General features: G+C 48.9%; 1 protein-coding gene across 1 annotated transcript in view; it reads right to left on the reverse strand.

Moving 5' to 3' along the window:
* Window positions 1-16,819, reverse strand: part of dnc (phosphodiesterase dunce) — a 696,777-nt gene extending 679,958 nt beyond the window's left edge. Inside the window, exons 1-2 of the mRNA XM_070524785.1 lie at window positions 15,357-16,819; window positions 11,213-12,348 (exon numbers count right to left, since the gene is read on the reverse strand). Coding sequence (XP_070380886.1) covers window positions 11,213-11,397 — 185 coding nt within the window. The 5' untranslated portion in view covers window positions 11,398-12,348; window positions 15,357-16,819. The remainder of the gene's footprint in view (window positions 1-11,212; window positions 12,349-15,356) is intronic.
* Window positions 16,820-17,124: the final 305 nt, after the last annotated feature.

Raw genomic sequence — 17,124 nt, forward strand, 5'->3', positions numbered from 1 at the left:
ACGACTCGTCGGACGATGACTTCCACGTCGTGATGAGTAGATCAGCGAAAAGAAGACTGCTGCAGGCATCTACGTCGCCAAGTGCTTCTACCGTGAAGAGTGCACCACTGCGCTGGCCGCACACTTTGCTGTAGTAAGCTATACTACGGTGTATACCGCTAATTATGAGCATGAAAATTACAGAAGCAGCAGTTAAACGAGTAGCGAAGTACGTTTCCGTTACATTTCTTCTGCGCTTGGTGCACACGCAGAGTCATCTTGCGGCAAACACAGAAGACCCCCTTCTTGCAATGTACGGCTCTGCCTCGACAGCTGGCGCGCCACTCGCCCGCTTCTCCCCGTCGCCTCGTTTGAGCGCATTGGGGCCGTGCGGGGACCGGTGCGAGGAAGCCTCCCAATACCCTTGTGTTTAATAAGTTTTCTCCCTCTCTCTCCCCTTCCGACTTCCAGCATGCGTCTCTCGAACCCTCGTGTTCAGGCGTCGCGGCTCCTCTTTCCGCTCACAGCGCGATTCCTAGGTGCAGTGTCCGATGCGGGACGCCTCTGACGGGATCGCTGCGCCGTAGCGTCTGGTGGGAAAGCGTCCCCTGCGATGTGTGCCGTTTGTGTGCCGATGTGTGTTGATTGATTGATTGATTGATTGATTGATTGATTGATTGATTGATTGATTGATTGATTGATTGATTGATTATTTGATTGGCGAGGTTGAGCGTTCCAAAGCAACGCTGCGAAAATGAGGGACGCTCTAGAGGAGTGCTCCGGATTAATTTCAGCCACCTGCAGTTAAATATAAGCGCAACATAATTTTGTTTACTTTCGCCCCCGCGAAAATGCGGCCGCTGAAGCCGTTGAAACCAACCCTCAGCCTCGAGCTCAGTCGTACGAAGAAATAGCCACAGGGTTATTATTATTATTATTATTATTATTATTATTATTATTATTATTATTATTATTATTATTATTATTATTATTATTATTATTATTTGAATGTCCGTCTATTCCCGCATTGTTATGCTGCTGCAAAAGGTTATCCGCCGACCATAGCAATCAAACGAAAAGTGGGGAAAATGATAGCTGCGGCCGATTCTTGCTTTGCAGATGCCTTTGCTCATTATTCAATTGAAAACGCGTCATCCTCGACATCGTAGTGTCTCTTCGACGTGGGGATGAACAAACTCTTCTTTCACAAAAGCTTGTCAGCATTGTTTTTTAACGCGTGCTCAAAGAGCAAATGCGAAATCACTTCAACGACGGGTGTCCCTGGAAATGCAAATGAGTCAGAACAAAAAAAAAAAAGAAGAAGAACGATACGAGCGCACATGGAGCAGCATATTCGCGTAGACCATCCGTCGGCCAGTGCTTTGTCTGTCCTGTCCAAAGAGAAGATTCAACAGGAGGTGCAAGCATCGCCTGTTTCTTTGATTTGATTTATTTAGCGGTAGCAACTAGAACTGGCCCCAGAAGGTCTGGGCGTGAGCCGCTTTAATATCATCAATAAACTTTGAGCGAATCGATGGGTGGTCTTAGAAACGAAGCTACATACAGCACAGGCGATAGAAAAAAACCGACAGAAGCCGAAATGAAAAAGAGAGAAATTACTTAAAATAACGAATAGCAGAACTGCAATTCAAATGGGCCCCATTTCCGGAATACGCGCCCTTATGCTTAAATATAAAGATGAAAGGCACGCTCTAAGGATAGCATAAAGAGGCCGATTAAAAATTCAGTGAGAGCACTATCAGATTCATTTCCTCACTCCAGCTACAGACCAGAGAGATAAATATAGTGAGCCTTATGTAGATGACTACCAATGCTTTGGCTCAAAATCAAATTTGCACATAAGAAAAAGACATAAATATTCTCACCTTGGGGAGACCGAAGCAATACGGCGGAGTTGTGCAAAAAATCGATCACCAAAAAAACCTGTTTGCCTGGAACTTACCTCGAAAAAAAAAATTGATTCAAAATTTCTCGTCTGTTCACGCGAACTATAGTCAACGTCATCCCTACGCTCTTTGTTTTCAATGACAGAGTGAAAGTTCTCGCGCAGAATCGGTCCTCCAAGTATGCCGATTCGGTCGGCCATTTTGTGCTGTGCGCTAGTAAGCAACAGAGCTCTGTATCGTCTCGTGGTCTAAGCGAATGATCTAAGCGAAGGTAGCTGGCACCCATTCATGGAAGATCTATTATAGAACCCCACTGCTGAGAGCCATGGAAAACATGAATAAATTGGTCGAGCCAACACACTCGACGTTATTTATTTCTTCCACTGCTCGTCGTGCGCTTCTCAATCAGACAAAGCCGCAGGCAGACTTGCAAGAATCAGCTACGCAAAAGATCCCAGAACATATTCAACTGTTCGTGTACGCTTTTATATGGGAGTGAAGGCGACACAGGAAGATTTGATAATGTAAGAATGTTAAATGCTGCGTATCTTCCCACGGTAATAAAAAGAAAGCCATTCCGGCAGAAATGATCTCTGGATGACTGTCGACGTTGGAGCGATTAGCATTCAAGCAATGTAGTGGCAGACGGTATGGCCACCACCGAAAAGCGTTATGCATGAACCGTGCACTGAAGCCGGGCTCCTCTATAGCGCTTCTCTCTCGACACGCTACGCCATCTTACGGCGCGTCCGCGAAGTCCCCCTCCTTTTGCGTGGCCTCCGAGATTGCGCCGGTATTGCAACGGTGCGTGCTGACGCTGAGGGTTAATCCTTCACTGCTCCCGGGCATCCGCGGCGCAGCGCTATATTACAGCGCCGGGCGGTTGTGCTCGAGTAACCGGTGTTGCACGGCCTGGAATCCACCCAGCAGTTGAAAAATTTTAAAGGACTTTTTAAATTGAAGAGCGGCGCAAATAGGAAACATACATAAACACAAAGCGGCTGAATTATTCTAATAATGCTAACCCCGTTAATATCGAATCTATCGACTCCCTTTATTCTTCAGGCTTATGACACACAACAATAACATAAAGCGCTAATAACGCCTTCGTTACAATTAGCCAAAATGAGACAAAGTTGTCTCAAGTTGGAACGGACGTTTTGACAGGGGCACTCGTCTTCATCAGACCAACAACTGCACTGTTGTTGGGCAGTTGCTGGTCAGCAGTTGCGGAAAGGCCCAGCCCGGACCATCTCTTATACGACCACTCTTGGTTAGTTGCTATGACACTATACTTAACACGCGACCGACGTGACGGCAAGCTACACACTACTGCATTGTACAAGAATTATCGAGTCTTGTGTAATGCATACTAACTCATTCAGCGACATCGGCACATGCGCGTTTAGTGAACAGCGTCAGTGCTCATCTTCAGCTACCTCACGCTCGGCGTCGTAGTCCGGAGTGGGCGCTTGACGATGAGTCATAACGAAAGAGCAAATAGCAATTGGCACAGTGCAGCGAGAAGCCTCAGCGTCGGGCTGCGACGTACGGCGATAATCGGAAATGCAGACAGCAGGTGGATGTGATGATGCATATGAGAGGAAATCAGATAATTGCGGAGCCATTGCACATTCAGGAGTTGTCTAATTTTTGTTATGCCCAAATGGACCGAAAAGTAAGGTTCTGCTAGTCAAAGCTGCTGTACTAAGGACTATGGTAAATATAAGGACTAGGGCCTATACTAACTGAAGACGTAAGCCCTAACTATACAAGCCATAAGGACTATACTAACAAAAAAAAACTGCATTCACTCGCTCAAGTCAGGAGCTTTCGAACCCGCGCTTTACCCTCACCGTTGCAACCGGGAGAGAGTAGAACAGCGTACCGTCTAATGCAACACACTCTCTCAGGCAACTGCAAATCAAAGTTCGGACTCGACAATATACACCCTAACCTATAAACCCGAGAAAGCTGCCGTCTGCAAATGTGGCAAATACATCAACCGAGTTTCCTGCATCGTTCAATGCAGCGCAGGCTTTCAACGCGAAACACTTCCACAAACATATTCTCAGCCGCATGCAGTCGCAACACTATACGAAAGCAGCGGCCCGCCGCGTTCGTTTACCGTGCATTCTGGCCCGTTTCGCGGCGCTTTTTCCGCTACAATTCTCCAGAGTTTTCAGGGTACTTCAGCGGTCGTTTGCCGGCGGGTACGGTGGTTCGTCGGCGGGTACGAAGGCGAGAAAGAAAGGAAATACGATACCGTGAGACAGAGTGGCATGCAAATCGCGCGCGAGGTTCCACGACATGTGACACGCGAAACCAGAGAGCAGGAGCCTGAATCCCTGTTCAACACGCACGATTAGGAGAGTCTGCACAGATACAGTGCAGACCGCTGACGACTGCCGCATAACTATAGCAAAGGCCTTCGAGTGAGGTTTTATTTCTTATAGTTCAGCGCACTTCATGTACCGAAGCTATACGTAAGCAGAAACGATAATTGCAGATCGCTGGGAAAGGGACGGCAATGGGAAAGGTACGGCAATGGACCCAGAATAAGCACATGACCGTCAGGTGGAGAGCCTCGAAGATAGACAGTCGTAGACGAATGCAACACTGCAGTGAATGCGTGTTAACCATGGCCTACTACACCGGGCAGCCTGCCTCTTATTCATGGTTCCCTTGCTTAGTAACTCAGGGAACAAATTGCAATGCATGCTCCCTGACCTGGAAAGGCAAAGCAGAAGGGTGGGTCTGAAAATCATTCTACAGAAAACCAAGTAATGTTTAACAGCCTCGTACATTCACGGGACATCAATCGCAGCCCAGCCGCAACGTCTGTTCGCGAAAGCGGAATGATGACACGTTCACCACTTTCATGCACAGATCGGGCGGCTTCGTCGGTGTGGTCATTCCCGCTGATGTTACAATGTCCTGAAAGCCATCGAAAATTTCTGTTGTGTCCCTTGTCATGACTGTGATGATATATGTGTCGAATTTCTGAGGCCAGTATAGTTCATTGAGTCCACGGCGCATTGGGCTTTGCATGCCCTCAAGGGCTGCCTTCGAGTTACTAAAGACCGTCCATTGTTGCGGTGGTTTCTGCTTAATGAAATCAAGTGCAGTACGGAGTGCCGCGAGTTCTGCACCAGTCGATGTGATCACACATGAAGTTTTTAATTTCATTTCTTCAGATTTTGCGGGGATGAAGACCGCAGTAGCAGAGCTGTTGAGTTTCACCGAACCATATGAGTAGACATGTAGCCGGAATCTGCGCACGTTCTGTATGTATTCCAACGTTGCCTGTTTCAAAGATTACAAAGACACTCCGGCTTTTTTTCTGATGCCTGGAATTGTCAACTGCACTTGCGGCTGGTGAAGACACTACAAGGGCTCGGATAATCATGTAGCAGGCGTAAATTGTGATGGCAAGTAGGACTGATGTGTTACAATACTTTTGGCAAAAGTTGAATGTGGCTTTTTCGCTGGCAGGCAAGCAAGATGGTGGGAGGGAATTCGAGTCAGGTGTCGGATGCGTGCTCTCACGACATCTGTATCGATGTAGACTGTCAAAGGAGCGTCTCTGGCAATGACCAATGTCGCAATCGATGATGTAGTTTTTGGGAGACCGAGACAAGTTCTGAGTGCTTGTGTTCGTACACTCTGGAGTTTGCGGATATTTGTAGCGCAAGTATTTCCTAGTGAAGGTAAGCTGTACCGCAGGAAGCCCAAAAACAATGCTTTATACAGTTGCAACATTGGTGGTACCGTTGCGCCCTAGGGCTTCCTGCCGAGAAACGCAAGCTCCACAATGGCGGTCAAACGCTTTGTCATGTACGAGACGTGGGGGCTCCAAGACAAGTCTCTATCAATGATGGCGCCAAGAAATCGGTGTGTTCGTCTATATCATAGACTTTAGTCATTAACCCGCAAAGCAAACGGGGCCATCGCTTTGCGAGTAAAAGCAACAAGTGCACATTTCTCAGCGGGAAGCTGCAGGCCTTGCCTTCTTATAAGTATGTTGACACGGCCGTTGAAGCCTTCTGAAATCGTCCGCGGACCTGTACACGTGTCCCTCCTGAAGCTATATGCAAATGTCGTCTGCATATACGGAGAGCTGAACGGTTTGTGGTAACGAATCGCCAAGACCAACGAGCACCAGGCTGAACAGGGTCGGGCTGAGTACTTCGCCTTGCGGTACACTACGACTTGTATAGCTAGACGGCGTTGGTCCGTCTTCAGTCAAAATAAAGAAAGATCTTACATTCAAATAGCTGCGTATCCAGGGAAAGGTGTGTCCACCAATCCCTACAGCTTCTAAGGCGTCCAGAATTGCATGACGGTCTACATTGTTGCACAAACCTTAATATCAAGGAATAAGGCCGCAGCGATTCGTTTCAGATGTTTCTGGCGCTGTACGTATGTTACAAGGTCAATAACGCTATCTATTGACGAGCGTCCTTGTCGAAAACCAGCCATTACCTCTGCATAAACGTTATAAAATTCCAAGTACGATTCTAATCGTGTGAGGATCATTCTCTCTATTACCTTGCCGACACAGCTGGCCAGTGCTATTGGAAAATAAGATTGCAATTTCAATGGAGATTTGCCAGGATTTCCACGTGGTAGGGACCAGACGCCATGACGCGTTGTATAGGCCAAGAAGTGCATCTCTGGCCTCTTGACCAAGGTTTGCAAGCGCAGAGTATGTGATGCCATCGGGTCCTGGTGGCGAAGATCGCCTGCACCCAGCAAGTGCGGCCTCCAGTTCTTCGATGGAGAAAGGAGCATCCTTACCAGGATCTCGGGAGCAAGGGGGACAATAATAGGAATAGGTGCGGAAGGTGAATAGGTGAACGCCGGACTCGCGATGTTTGCGCAGTAATCTTCGGCTACGTCGACTCCTCGACATAAAGGCTACTGACGCTGGAGTGAAGTCCCCGTTTGTGACCTAAACTTGCCGTCTTTATAAAGAGGAAGAGGACTATACATTTAAACCTTCACCGCAAGTATTATTCAAGTAAGGTTTAACATGACGTAATAAGGTTATAAGGCCAGGCGTTCAAGTCACCTTGTTTCAGTCGATGCCAGATGATGTACATGGAAGCCGATTTTTGGCCGAAGAAAGATACCAACCAACTTGAAATGAAGAGTTCACTTGGCAACGGTATGCCCTTCGATAGTGTGCGGAAATAAAATAATCAATGAAGAGTTGAGAAGAGTTGATTGAGTGCTCTAGAACTTGAATGCGCATGTTGACAATGATACTTGCAACCACGTCGAAAGCTGAAGGATGATACAGTGATTTTACAGATTAGAAGGAACCGGTTAAAAACTACCAAAACGGCAAACTTTGTGCAATAAAAGGGCTCTGTGAACGGCAAACCTTCGCTTTAGAGTTCCATTACACGTTGCATCTGTCGGGATCTGAACGCAAGCGCTTCACTTTTAAAAACAACAGCATTCTCTTCTAGCTAGAAAATTGATGGCATCCTTGCTGTCTACCGCAATTCGTGAGTCATACGCAACGCGGAAAGAGGGGGAAAGAAGACAAAAGAAACGACAGATCACATGCAAGCTCGGGTATTCACAACGACAGCGGTAAAATACGCAAACACGATTGCTTCGCTACCGGAACTATGGAATCACGGCACACCGTCGTTCCCATTTCAGTTTATTCTACAGACGGAAGATTACAGTTGTCCTTTACTTAAATATTGAGTACTTGTCCGTACGTTACGTAATAACGAGAGTGGAGTACTAATTGGAAACCGATGTCATTCCATAAATCAATACTTATCGGTGGCAGTTTAGAAAAACTGATTTACAACCTCGCACAAGGCAACATTCGGAGAGCCCTGAAACAGGCACGCCGCAAGCTTTGTGTTACGGGCGTAATATCAGTATAAATTCAAACGCGAATATTTCCATAGCATTCACCTACATTTGTAAAAGTGGGTTAGTTCAGACTTCGTAACGTACACTTGACACTACTCCACGTTTAGAAACCGGCTACACAGCGATTACACGTCGCACTTTCATGTGTTACGCGTAAAAAGAGTTCTGAACAGTTGCTTTCTGCTCGCTATAAGTTTACGCTGATGGTACATCAAGCAGTGGTTACACCAAATTATTGTTCAACAGCCTCTCTCTATCCTTCAATTCGGCAATCACACGAACGCTTGCGTGCCATGAGTAATTTCTGCAACAAGCAATTATACTATTAAGCTTCTAATTATGGGGCCCAGTAAGAGCTATTTGACATACAGGGTATGCCAGCTAATGTTAGCAAGGGTTTAAAAATATGCGAATGCCACGTAGCTAGACAGAAGCAAGGTAATGTCGTTTGCCATCGCTTGTAGATACTCAGAATATTTTTTTAGTTTGAAATAATTTGAATTTAATAGGTCTTAATTAATTGATCAACTTCAAAAATAATATATAGTTGAACGAAAAGTGTCGATGACAAAAATTGAAGAGCGACATGAAGAACTCCCCATACACCTTTCTGCTGCTGAATACTTGTTACATAAAAGTGTTTTTCCGAGCGTGAAACAAGCCCGCAAATGCACGCAAAATTGCCGAGCGACTGCGTCTCACACCTTCCGGCAACTGCTGCTTATGTAACTGTAATGTCTGTCTTGAAACGCTGGCAGCGATCGCCATGCACGAAGACGAGCTTTCTGATACTTCTTTTGTCCCCTCCCCCCTGCCCCCATGGCGTGCACCGCAGATGCGCGGAGGCGAGCGCCATCTGGTTGGTGTTGCAAACAACCGAGCGGGGTGCGCCTCTCCTACAAACGGCAGCTGGAAAAAGGGTTCGTGTTTCCGCGTAACAGAATTATGTTTTCTCGTACATTCAATTTACAATCCGACACTATCATGTCTGCAGGTTGTGTGTAAGTCGTACTTTGCGAATATTTCGACACATTTCACTCGGAGAAATTCCAATAGTTCAGTAAAGCCTATGCGCCACGCGGAGGGCCACCGTGGATCGGGATGCGTGGTTCGGGATGATTACCTCACGCGGACAATGCCGCCGACACCGACGCCAACAACAGGTTTCCCATGACACGGGGCCCCTAACGCTGTTGTGTTAAAAGAAAGAAGCCATCCTTTAACCTCTCTTTTTGCACACTTGCTTGGTATGTTCGGTTTTACAGCTCAAGCGCGTGAGCTGTGAAAATTTACGGGAATGTGGGTTCCTGAACGGCCTCGTTACAATGTTAGTCCGGAAACTCGAACCATAAATCAGGTTCTTTATGAATTATACGAGAAATGCAGTAGATTTTTCGCACTAACATTGCAACGAGGCCGTTCAGGAACCCGCATTCGCGTTAATTTTCACGGCCCACGCACTTGAGCTGTAAAAGCGAACATGACATGCAGGTGTACAAAAAGAGAGCGGTCTCTTTCTTTTTTTCCCTTACTTCTTTGGGATTTATTTTGTGTTTTGAACCTGTTATTCACACGCGCACGTGTGTTTTTCTTCCCTGTAGCGGAAGCGATGTTTGAAAAAAACGAAAAGAAGGAAATGCGACGCAGTCGGGCTGCATCAAGTTCATTGTGCGTCACTAATGAAACCGGACCAAAGTTTTTTCCGGCCGGCTTGTACGAGCGTTGTTTTCGACAGCCTCTAAAAGCCCTCAATTACGCAGAAATTGCGGAAATGACATACAGTCAAGGGGCGCTACGCCTTTTTCTAAACCATCCCCCGCCAGTTGCGAACAGCTAGGTGGAGACCACGCCTATTGAGCAAACAGTTTGAAACTGGTGAGAAGGCTATGTTCAGCTGAATTCAATCGTCTTTCGTAGTGGCCACAGGAGTGGCTTTCTTTCGTAGTGGCCACAGGAGTTGCTTTCTTTCGTAGTGTCCACAGGAGTTGCTTTAATCCGCGCTATCGCGTCTATACGCAAAAATACCTCTGGCAATTAGAAGCTTGGAAGGCTAACGCGTGGCGCTTTTTATGTGTATCTTTCAAATGTAGTAATCTTGCGCCGAACTAAATGTATAAAGTGTTATATTAAAGCATTGTTCATACTTCTTCTTTTTTCGCTCATTTTTCAGGGCCAACACACAGATTTATCATAGCCGCTGCGGGCTGCTTCATCGCTGTCACTGCTGCAAAGTGAGCAAGGATCTTTAATGCCGTCGGATAAGGGCTGTTGTTTTGGTATTTAAGTATGTAACGTCACACCCACGAGAGGGTTAACGAAGGGAAATGATAAAGGAGCCGTGAAGTTCCCAAACAATAGAGAGAGAGATAGGGACAAACTTAAATAATAGCTGAAGAGGTCTTCCTAGCGAGAAGTTTGGCATGCTACTCCAGGTATGATAGATGAGCAAGGCCATGCTTTAGAACATCAGGCAAACTTCAGAAGCCATCGATTTTATTCTGCTTTAGATTAACAGCTGTATTCCTATCAGATCTGGAGTGTTTTAGTTTAGATTCCTCGGTGCCGCAGTTTTTAAACTATTGTGGAAGCGCTACGGATGCGCACCAGATGCTCAAACAGCGGAAAGACTTTTGTACACAAGAGGTCACTGCATGTTTGTGTCCACTCGGCGCTGCAGTCGGCAAAGCTTGAGATGTTCACACCCATAAGCCCCGCGTTTCTTCAATCTTAAGTTAAAGAGAAAGATTAGTGGCACTATATACCAGAGGCAAAAACAAATAAAAAAGGAATGCATCGAAGTGAGCTTATAGTACATCTATTGCACAACATTACTGCGGGCTTTGTGCTTATAAAGCTAGTTAACTAGATTAGGTACTAAAGCGATCGTAGAGTAGTGTTTGACACTGCACATGTGCATAAAGGCATTGCGACAACTCATCACAATCAAAATATGTTCATATTCACACTTCAGTTTTTCCAGACAGTCCGCAGGCCATCATTGACTGTCTCCCAGTAGATGTCTATTTCTTGCAACACACAGGCTACACGGAGTCGAAGCAGTGATTTAAATTACGCGTCCTCATGGAGACTAAATAAAGAGTACGAAAGCTTTTTATAGATGGCATCCAGACCTTAAGAAAGAAATGATAATTTCGGTAAACGGGGAAGATAAGCTTCCGCGTTAGTTGACCGGGCCCTTTGTACAGAATACCAAATGGGTTAATCCACTCAGACTCCCGGAGAGGAGCAAAATAGAGTGACCAAGCGATGCACGGATACCGCAAGCGAAACTTACTCTTAGACGCGAAGCCCTTCCCTAGACCGGACGGAAGCAACTAATTCGCGGAAATGTAACAAAAAGATATCGCAAAAAGTTGGGCAAAGGGTACAAGGACGTGGAAGGGAGAGGTGCCTCCGTCGCTCACCCGCATATCCATGAGTGGCGTCGTCTAGGAGCCGAAGCCTGACCAGGGACGTTGAGGAACAACGGCGTCGGCGCCGTCCGCCTCGTGTTGGCCGGCTTGCAGGCGCCCTCGCGTTCGGCCCCGGGCGGGGGAGCGGGGGGCTCGTACGGATCCGGCTCGAAGCGCACTTCCGGCGGCCGCAGCATCGTCCACTTCCGCTGTATCCGCTTATCCTCTTCTCTTTGTTCCGCTTTTGACGGGGTAATACGCGCGCACTTCTCAGAACCGGGACGGGCACGGAAGGAGAAACACTGCACGACGACCACGGAGCGAAGCTCGGTGCAGGAGGTCTTCGACGCAGAGGCACGCGGACGACAGGCGACGAGGCACTCGTAGTTGATCAACTACGCAAGACGATGACACGCTGGCGGTGCAAGATGGCGGCGCGCCGTGCTGGCGAGAGAAAACCGACGACGAACTCGACGAGTCCTTCACGCCGTTGAGAGGAAGAAGCGAACGCGAAGACGTCGACAACCAGCAGAACATCTCGGAGTCAATTGCGAGCCGACCAGCTTCTTCGTTCTTCTCCCGCTATTTCCCCCTCGCTGTTTCTGGTAAGCGCCGCGGAAGGTCTGTCTTCTATCAGTTACGCTCTCGCAAGCAAGCGGATTGCAGTGAGGGAAACTTAGTTCCGTTCCACAGCTAAAACAATGTAACAACGGCACAGCGTCGGGCACGCGATTCCTAATGCATACCGACAGGCTACGGCTCAAGCGGCAGCGGCGGTCGACGTGGTGGCCCTAGAATTCGCACAGATTTCACCAGACTTGCATTAGAGAACTCTCAATACACTTCTGAGAAAGACCGGTCCAACCGGCGGTAGTTCCAGCAGTCCGTCAATAACTACTTCAGGATGAGTTTCACAACTAAGTCATATTCTTTTGAACGTCTGCAATCCCGGCGGATAATAATAAAAAAAACAAATACAATACTTCTTTCTCCGCGCGAGAGACGCTCTCTTCGGTTTCAAGCCAAAGGCGACGGGCGAAGCGAGATCACTCCAGTATAAAGCGCGTCTTCGTCGCTCTACGCGTCTGAGATGAGCGTAGACAAGTGAAGTTTGTTGAGACACTCCACACAGTGTGATACCAGTCAGCCTGCAAAGAGAGAACCAGGGTATCAAGCAAAAGAACCCGGGGCTGCGTAACGTTTTCGCAAGAAAAAGAAAACTACGTTATCTACAAAGAACCAAGAGAATCAATGGACAAACTGCCTGTACCTTGTAGAAGAAGCAAACAAGAGGAGGCGCGGGGTGCCGGACAGCCGAACAGGAGAACCACCGCTGCAGAAACCACGATCCCAACAACAACGCCTCCGGCCGTGGCGGCGGAGCGAAGGAAGTGTTATACGAGCATCCGGAGCAGATAACCGGACTACGGTGAAGGGAAGGGAGATTCATAGAGCGCGATGTCAACAAACGACCACCAACTCGGCTTTTCGCGAGACACTACGTAGCGAAACGCAGCAGCTGCAAGACGGCGTAGCGCACTCAAGTGCACGGCAAGCGAGATACAACGAGCGGAGGCAATTAGGTCAACGAGCAACATAAAAGAAACCACAAAGAGGCAAGAAGCAAGCGTCGAAAGAAACGTGAGCGGACAGCGTTGACTATCCTCCCTGCTCAGGAGCCTCACCCCCACGAAGAATTCGCGATTGCCGGCTGTCCCTTGTTGCTTCTCTCGTAAATCAAGGGAAAAGAGGATAAAGTTTACCACGATTTGTTGCCGAAGCCAACAAGGCATTAACGGCACGTGCGTGAAACTATGCTATCGCGCCAGCGAGCTACGGTTGGCGCGTAACGCGGCAGCCGTTGAAGCGCTTCCAAGATGTGGGCGAGGCCGGCGCGCCCAGCGGGGCTGCGGCGGCGGCGGCGAGGGTGCGTTGATCCCCTGTGTCAACGATGCCTCGTCGTTACCGAGAAAGCCAAGCAGCAGCGCTTAGAGCACGTAACGGAGGAGCGTACAGCCGCGGACTATGGTACGTTCGAGCACGGCGTCGCACAGAGAAACAGCCGTAGCGGCAGACGCTGGCTGTGTGTTGAGGGATACGCTGCACCGGCAATTTCGCCGACGTCAAAGCGAACAGGCGAAAAAAGCCGCAGCCAATCACGTTCGCCCAGGCAAGCACGAGGGGTTCGCTAGTAAAGCGACACGACGAAGCAGGCAAAAATGGCTTGGAGCTCCAATTCGGAAGCGAGGAGGAATAAGCTGTCACAGCAGGAAAGTTCCAGAAAACGTCAATTAATTTATCACCGCTTATAGCACAGGGAACGGCAAGTCGTTTATCTTGTCTGGCAAACGGCGTTAACGGAAACTTGCAGTCAGCTGCTTGCCCTCGAAAGGTGGTCAGCCTATGTCGCATGTGACCACGCTATCCAATGATAGGGCGAACAAGCCGGTGGACGCACCATGAGCCTTCAAGACAGGCTGCCATTCGACAAGAACTAGGAGACTCTCAGGGTGCAAAGTGCCGATAGAAATGTATAACCTCAACCACTGACCACAAAATAAGGCTCGTCGAAGGGAAACAACAATCACATATCCGACAATGTAGTGATGATTCCTATAAGTGCAAGACAATTATGTGTTGGAAACCTGACAGGAACTCACTAGACGCTAAGCAATGTTCTCAAACGTAGTTGCATAAGAGCTCACGCTACAGCGAAATCGTTTAGCAGGCAAGCTGCATGGCATGCATCGACTCCTTTCGAAGCAAGCTACAGAAATACGAATACAGCATCCGGGATTCGTTGAAGTTATTCATTTCCAATCCAGGACACCTTTCACGACCTAGAAGCAAAAAGTAGGTACTCACCTAGTGCGACACTACCAAAACTTTCAGCAATGTTGTCCAACTTTATGTCTAAGGGCACACTAAAAACACTCGGTCCACGGACAACCGAAATGAAACGATCGCGCCCAGCAAGAAACAGGCCATATCCCCAGTCTTGCGAAGAATACGTTTTCTACGTTTTGAAGTCGAATGCGTCAGTGCAGGCAGAAAAGGCTTGCTGTGAAGGATACTAGAAAAAAATGGGTCCGACCTTTCGAACATACATGCACCGAGAGCTCTTTTAAGAGCGCCAGCGAAAGAGCAACGGTTGATCTTATCAAGCTCGTACAAGCGGTTCAAACTGGCCTGCGAGCTATGTCGGTACTCTCTAGCGATCGACACAATACGTAAAAACGTAGCACTTTGGAAGCTTTCGAAAGAAGACTGCCTAATAAGGGCGGCAGAAGAGTTTTCAGAAACCGAGCCCACTTTCCGACATTTCTTGTCGTAGTCGTCCGAATTAGCGGTGGTCTTAAGAATTCGCTGGCAATCAACGAGTACGAAATTATATATGTCTACAGAAAGTAGCACAGATCACCCTTGCTCCGCTGATTCACGACACAGAGGCTCCACATGCTAACTTCTCGTTCCAGAAGACTAGCCGGTGCAGTTTCAAGCTTATGCCTACTTACGAGAGGGCGTGAGATTAAGGCAGACACGTTTAGTTCCTGCCTCGTGAAAACAAAAGGAATAGAGACCGTATCGAGCGAGCCTCCAAGGGACGAAGATGATGATCACGAAAGGACAATCCGCGATCTCTCTATGCGGATACACGAGGCGATAATAAAGGCCACGGAGAGCGCACACGGAGAATAAGCCGAACAGGCGACAAGAGCAAGAGAATATAACAGAAATGCGAAACAAGGCGAAAGTGTCAGCCCGTACGTTCCCCGTTTGTCAAGCTGCGCCGTCGAAGACAAAATGCCGACTTGGAGAACACGTTGCAGAAACAACGGTGAAGCCAGCAAGGGTCGTCGTGGCTGCGGTGTTGTACCCCGTAGAAACCTGTCAGCGCTCCATCAAGCAGCAGCCCATTGGTAACGAGCGTGCCGCGAGATTTGAAAATAAACCTAACAGCAGCTTGAGATATAGGCAAATCAGCAACGAGGGAGAAGAAATACTGCAAGAATTTGCACGCAGGATAAAGCAAGCAGGAATCACGAATGCGGAATTTTTTTTTCTTGCTATTCAGCCCGGGACGAATAGGGAGATATGTAGAATAAAAGAAAGTTGGAGGGTGGGGGAGAGAGAGAGAGAAACAAAGGAAACTCACAGGAGTAAGATAGTCCGACGACTGAAACACGAGCACTTCACAGACAGACGTTTTGTCCGCACGCACTCTAACGCGCTCACTCGTAGCACTTTTTTTTCTTTCCCTATACTTGAATAACGAAGGTCACGAGAAAAAAAAAAAGCACCACACCACACAAGAGAGAAAAAAAAAAACTTCACTCCAGGAAGGCACAACGGCGACGTGACCGAAAGCGTTGTTCTTCGTAGCCTATATGGGAGGAGTGCGCTCTACGCCGACTGAACCGCGTCTGGGACGCGCCACTACTCCCGGGTGCATCAGTGGTCCGAGGAGAGAGCACGCAGAGGAAGAGGAAGAGGAGGACGGGAGGAGGGAGCGCCGATGTGTCACACAACACGGCGCGCTCCGGCCCAGCGAGCCGCCGCGGTCGGCGAAGTCGAAGGGCTTGAGCGCCGCACTCAGACTCCGAAGGGGAAGCACGGGGGAGAGAGAGGCGGCGGATCGGAGCGCAGGGCGCTGCGCTTTCTGGAGCGCGCGCTGCCGCTTTGGTAGAAAGTGCGTGGCTGATAAGGGGGAGAGCAGGAGAGCCGGTAGTTATCTGCACGACTAACGCCGCCGCACCGGCGCTCACCGAGACACAAGCTTGCGGGCTTCGAAGTATCCTTTCCAAGTTTGACAGCTCACTAACGCAGCGCCGAGCTTGCATAAACAGCAGAACGCTGACGATGGGGCGACGGTAACAATGAAAAGAGGGCCCTTCACAGGACCACTGGAACCCGTTTCTATCTTTCGCCAGACGGAAAAACGGTCACGACGGCGGTGACGTTGGCGAAAAAAATGAAGCGGTTGGCGTGGCGCGTACGCTCAACAAATTGCACTCCGCAGCGCCGTCTGCATATTTGCCGCGTCACCTTACGTCACCTTCGAAAGCCAGAGCCCGACGTTCAGGTGAGAGTTCCGATGTGGTAATGAATGTCGCGGTGACTCAACAAAAGTGGTAGATGAGGCAATATTCGTAGGCCGAGCCACTGGTACGGTTACTGCGATGATGAAGTCAACACGATGAAAGAGCAAAACCAGCGAGGACGTACGGATGAAAACAGTCCTCACTTCCGCCCCATTTTTCAGGGGCAAAAGCCAGCGTCTCGACCGCGGCCCGCCTCGACTGGCGGCAGCGATGACGACGCGAAGTGCGCCCGGTGAAAAGCACCGAGTTATGCTACCAGCACACGTGGCTTCAGTGGCGAACTCGAAAGCTTGTTCGTGGCATCCGACTCGGCGTCAGACACTTCCCAGTAGTTACACTGGTTTCTCGAAGCTCGGGTAGTCGCTCGGGAGCACGCTCTTTGCATCCACGAATGGCGCGATGAGGCGCAAGGACTTTTGTTTCTTCGGGCCTCGCGGAGCAGCACTCAGAGCAGGCATGACCCAGCGACGCGACACAGCGCTCGTTTCGCCAAGGCGTTGTTTTCTGCCGCTCGCCTGCGCCACTGTAAAGAAAGAACGGCGCCGATTCTTTCGGCTGGGAAACTAGGTGCACGCCTCTGGCGAGGGGGAAAGAAAAGTGCCGATGCGCTCGCCCCTTGTGTTGACTGCTCTCTGCTGCTGGGCGGGAAAAGAACACAGCTGAGCCTCCCGCCCGGCCGTTGTGATATTCGTTTCTTGTTTCTCTAAAACGGGAGAGCGAAGAAGAGACGCGGCTGCCACTGTTGCAGCCTCCAACTCTCGCGTGCGCGCGAGCGCGCGCGAGGCGTCGAACGAGAGAGGGAAAGAGGAGTAGAGAAAAGAA

Source organism: Dermacentor albipictus, chromosome 9 (genome assembly GCF_038994185.2).
Source record: "Dermacentor albipictus isolate Rhodes 1998 colony chromosome 9, USDA_Dalb.pri_finalv2, whole genome shotgun sequence".
Taxonomy (NCBI): Eukaryota; Metazoa; Arthropoda; class Arachnida; order Ixodida; family Ixodidae; genus Dermacentor; species Dermacentor albipictus.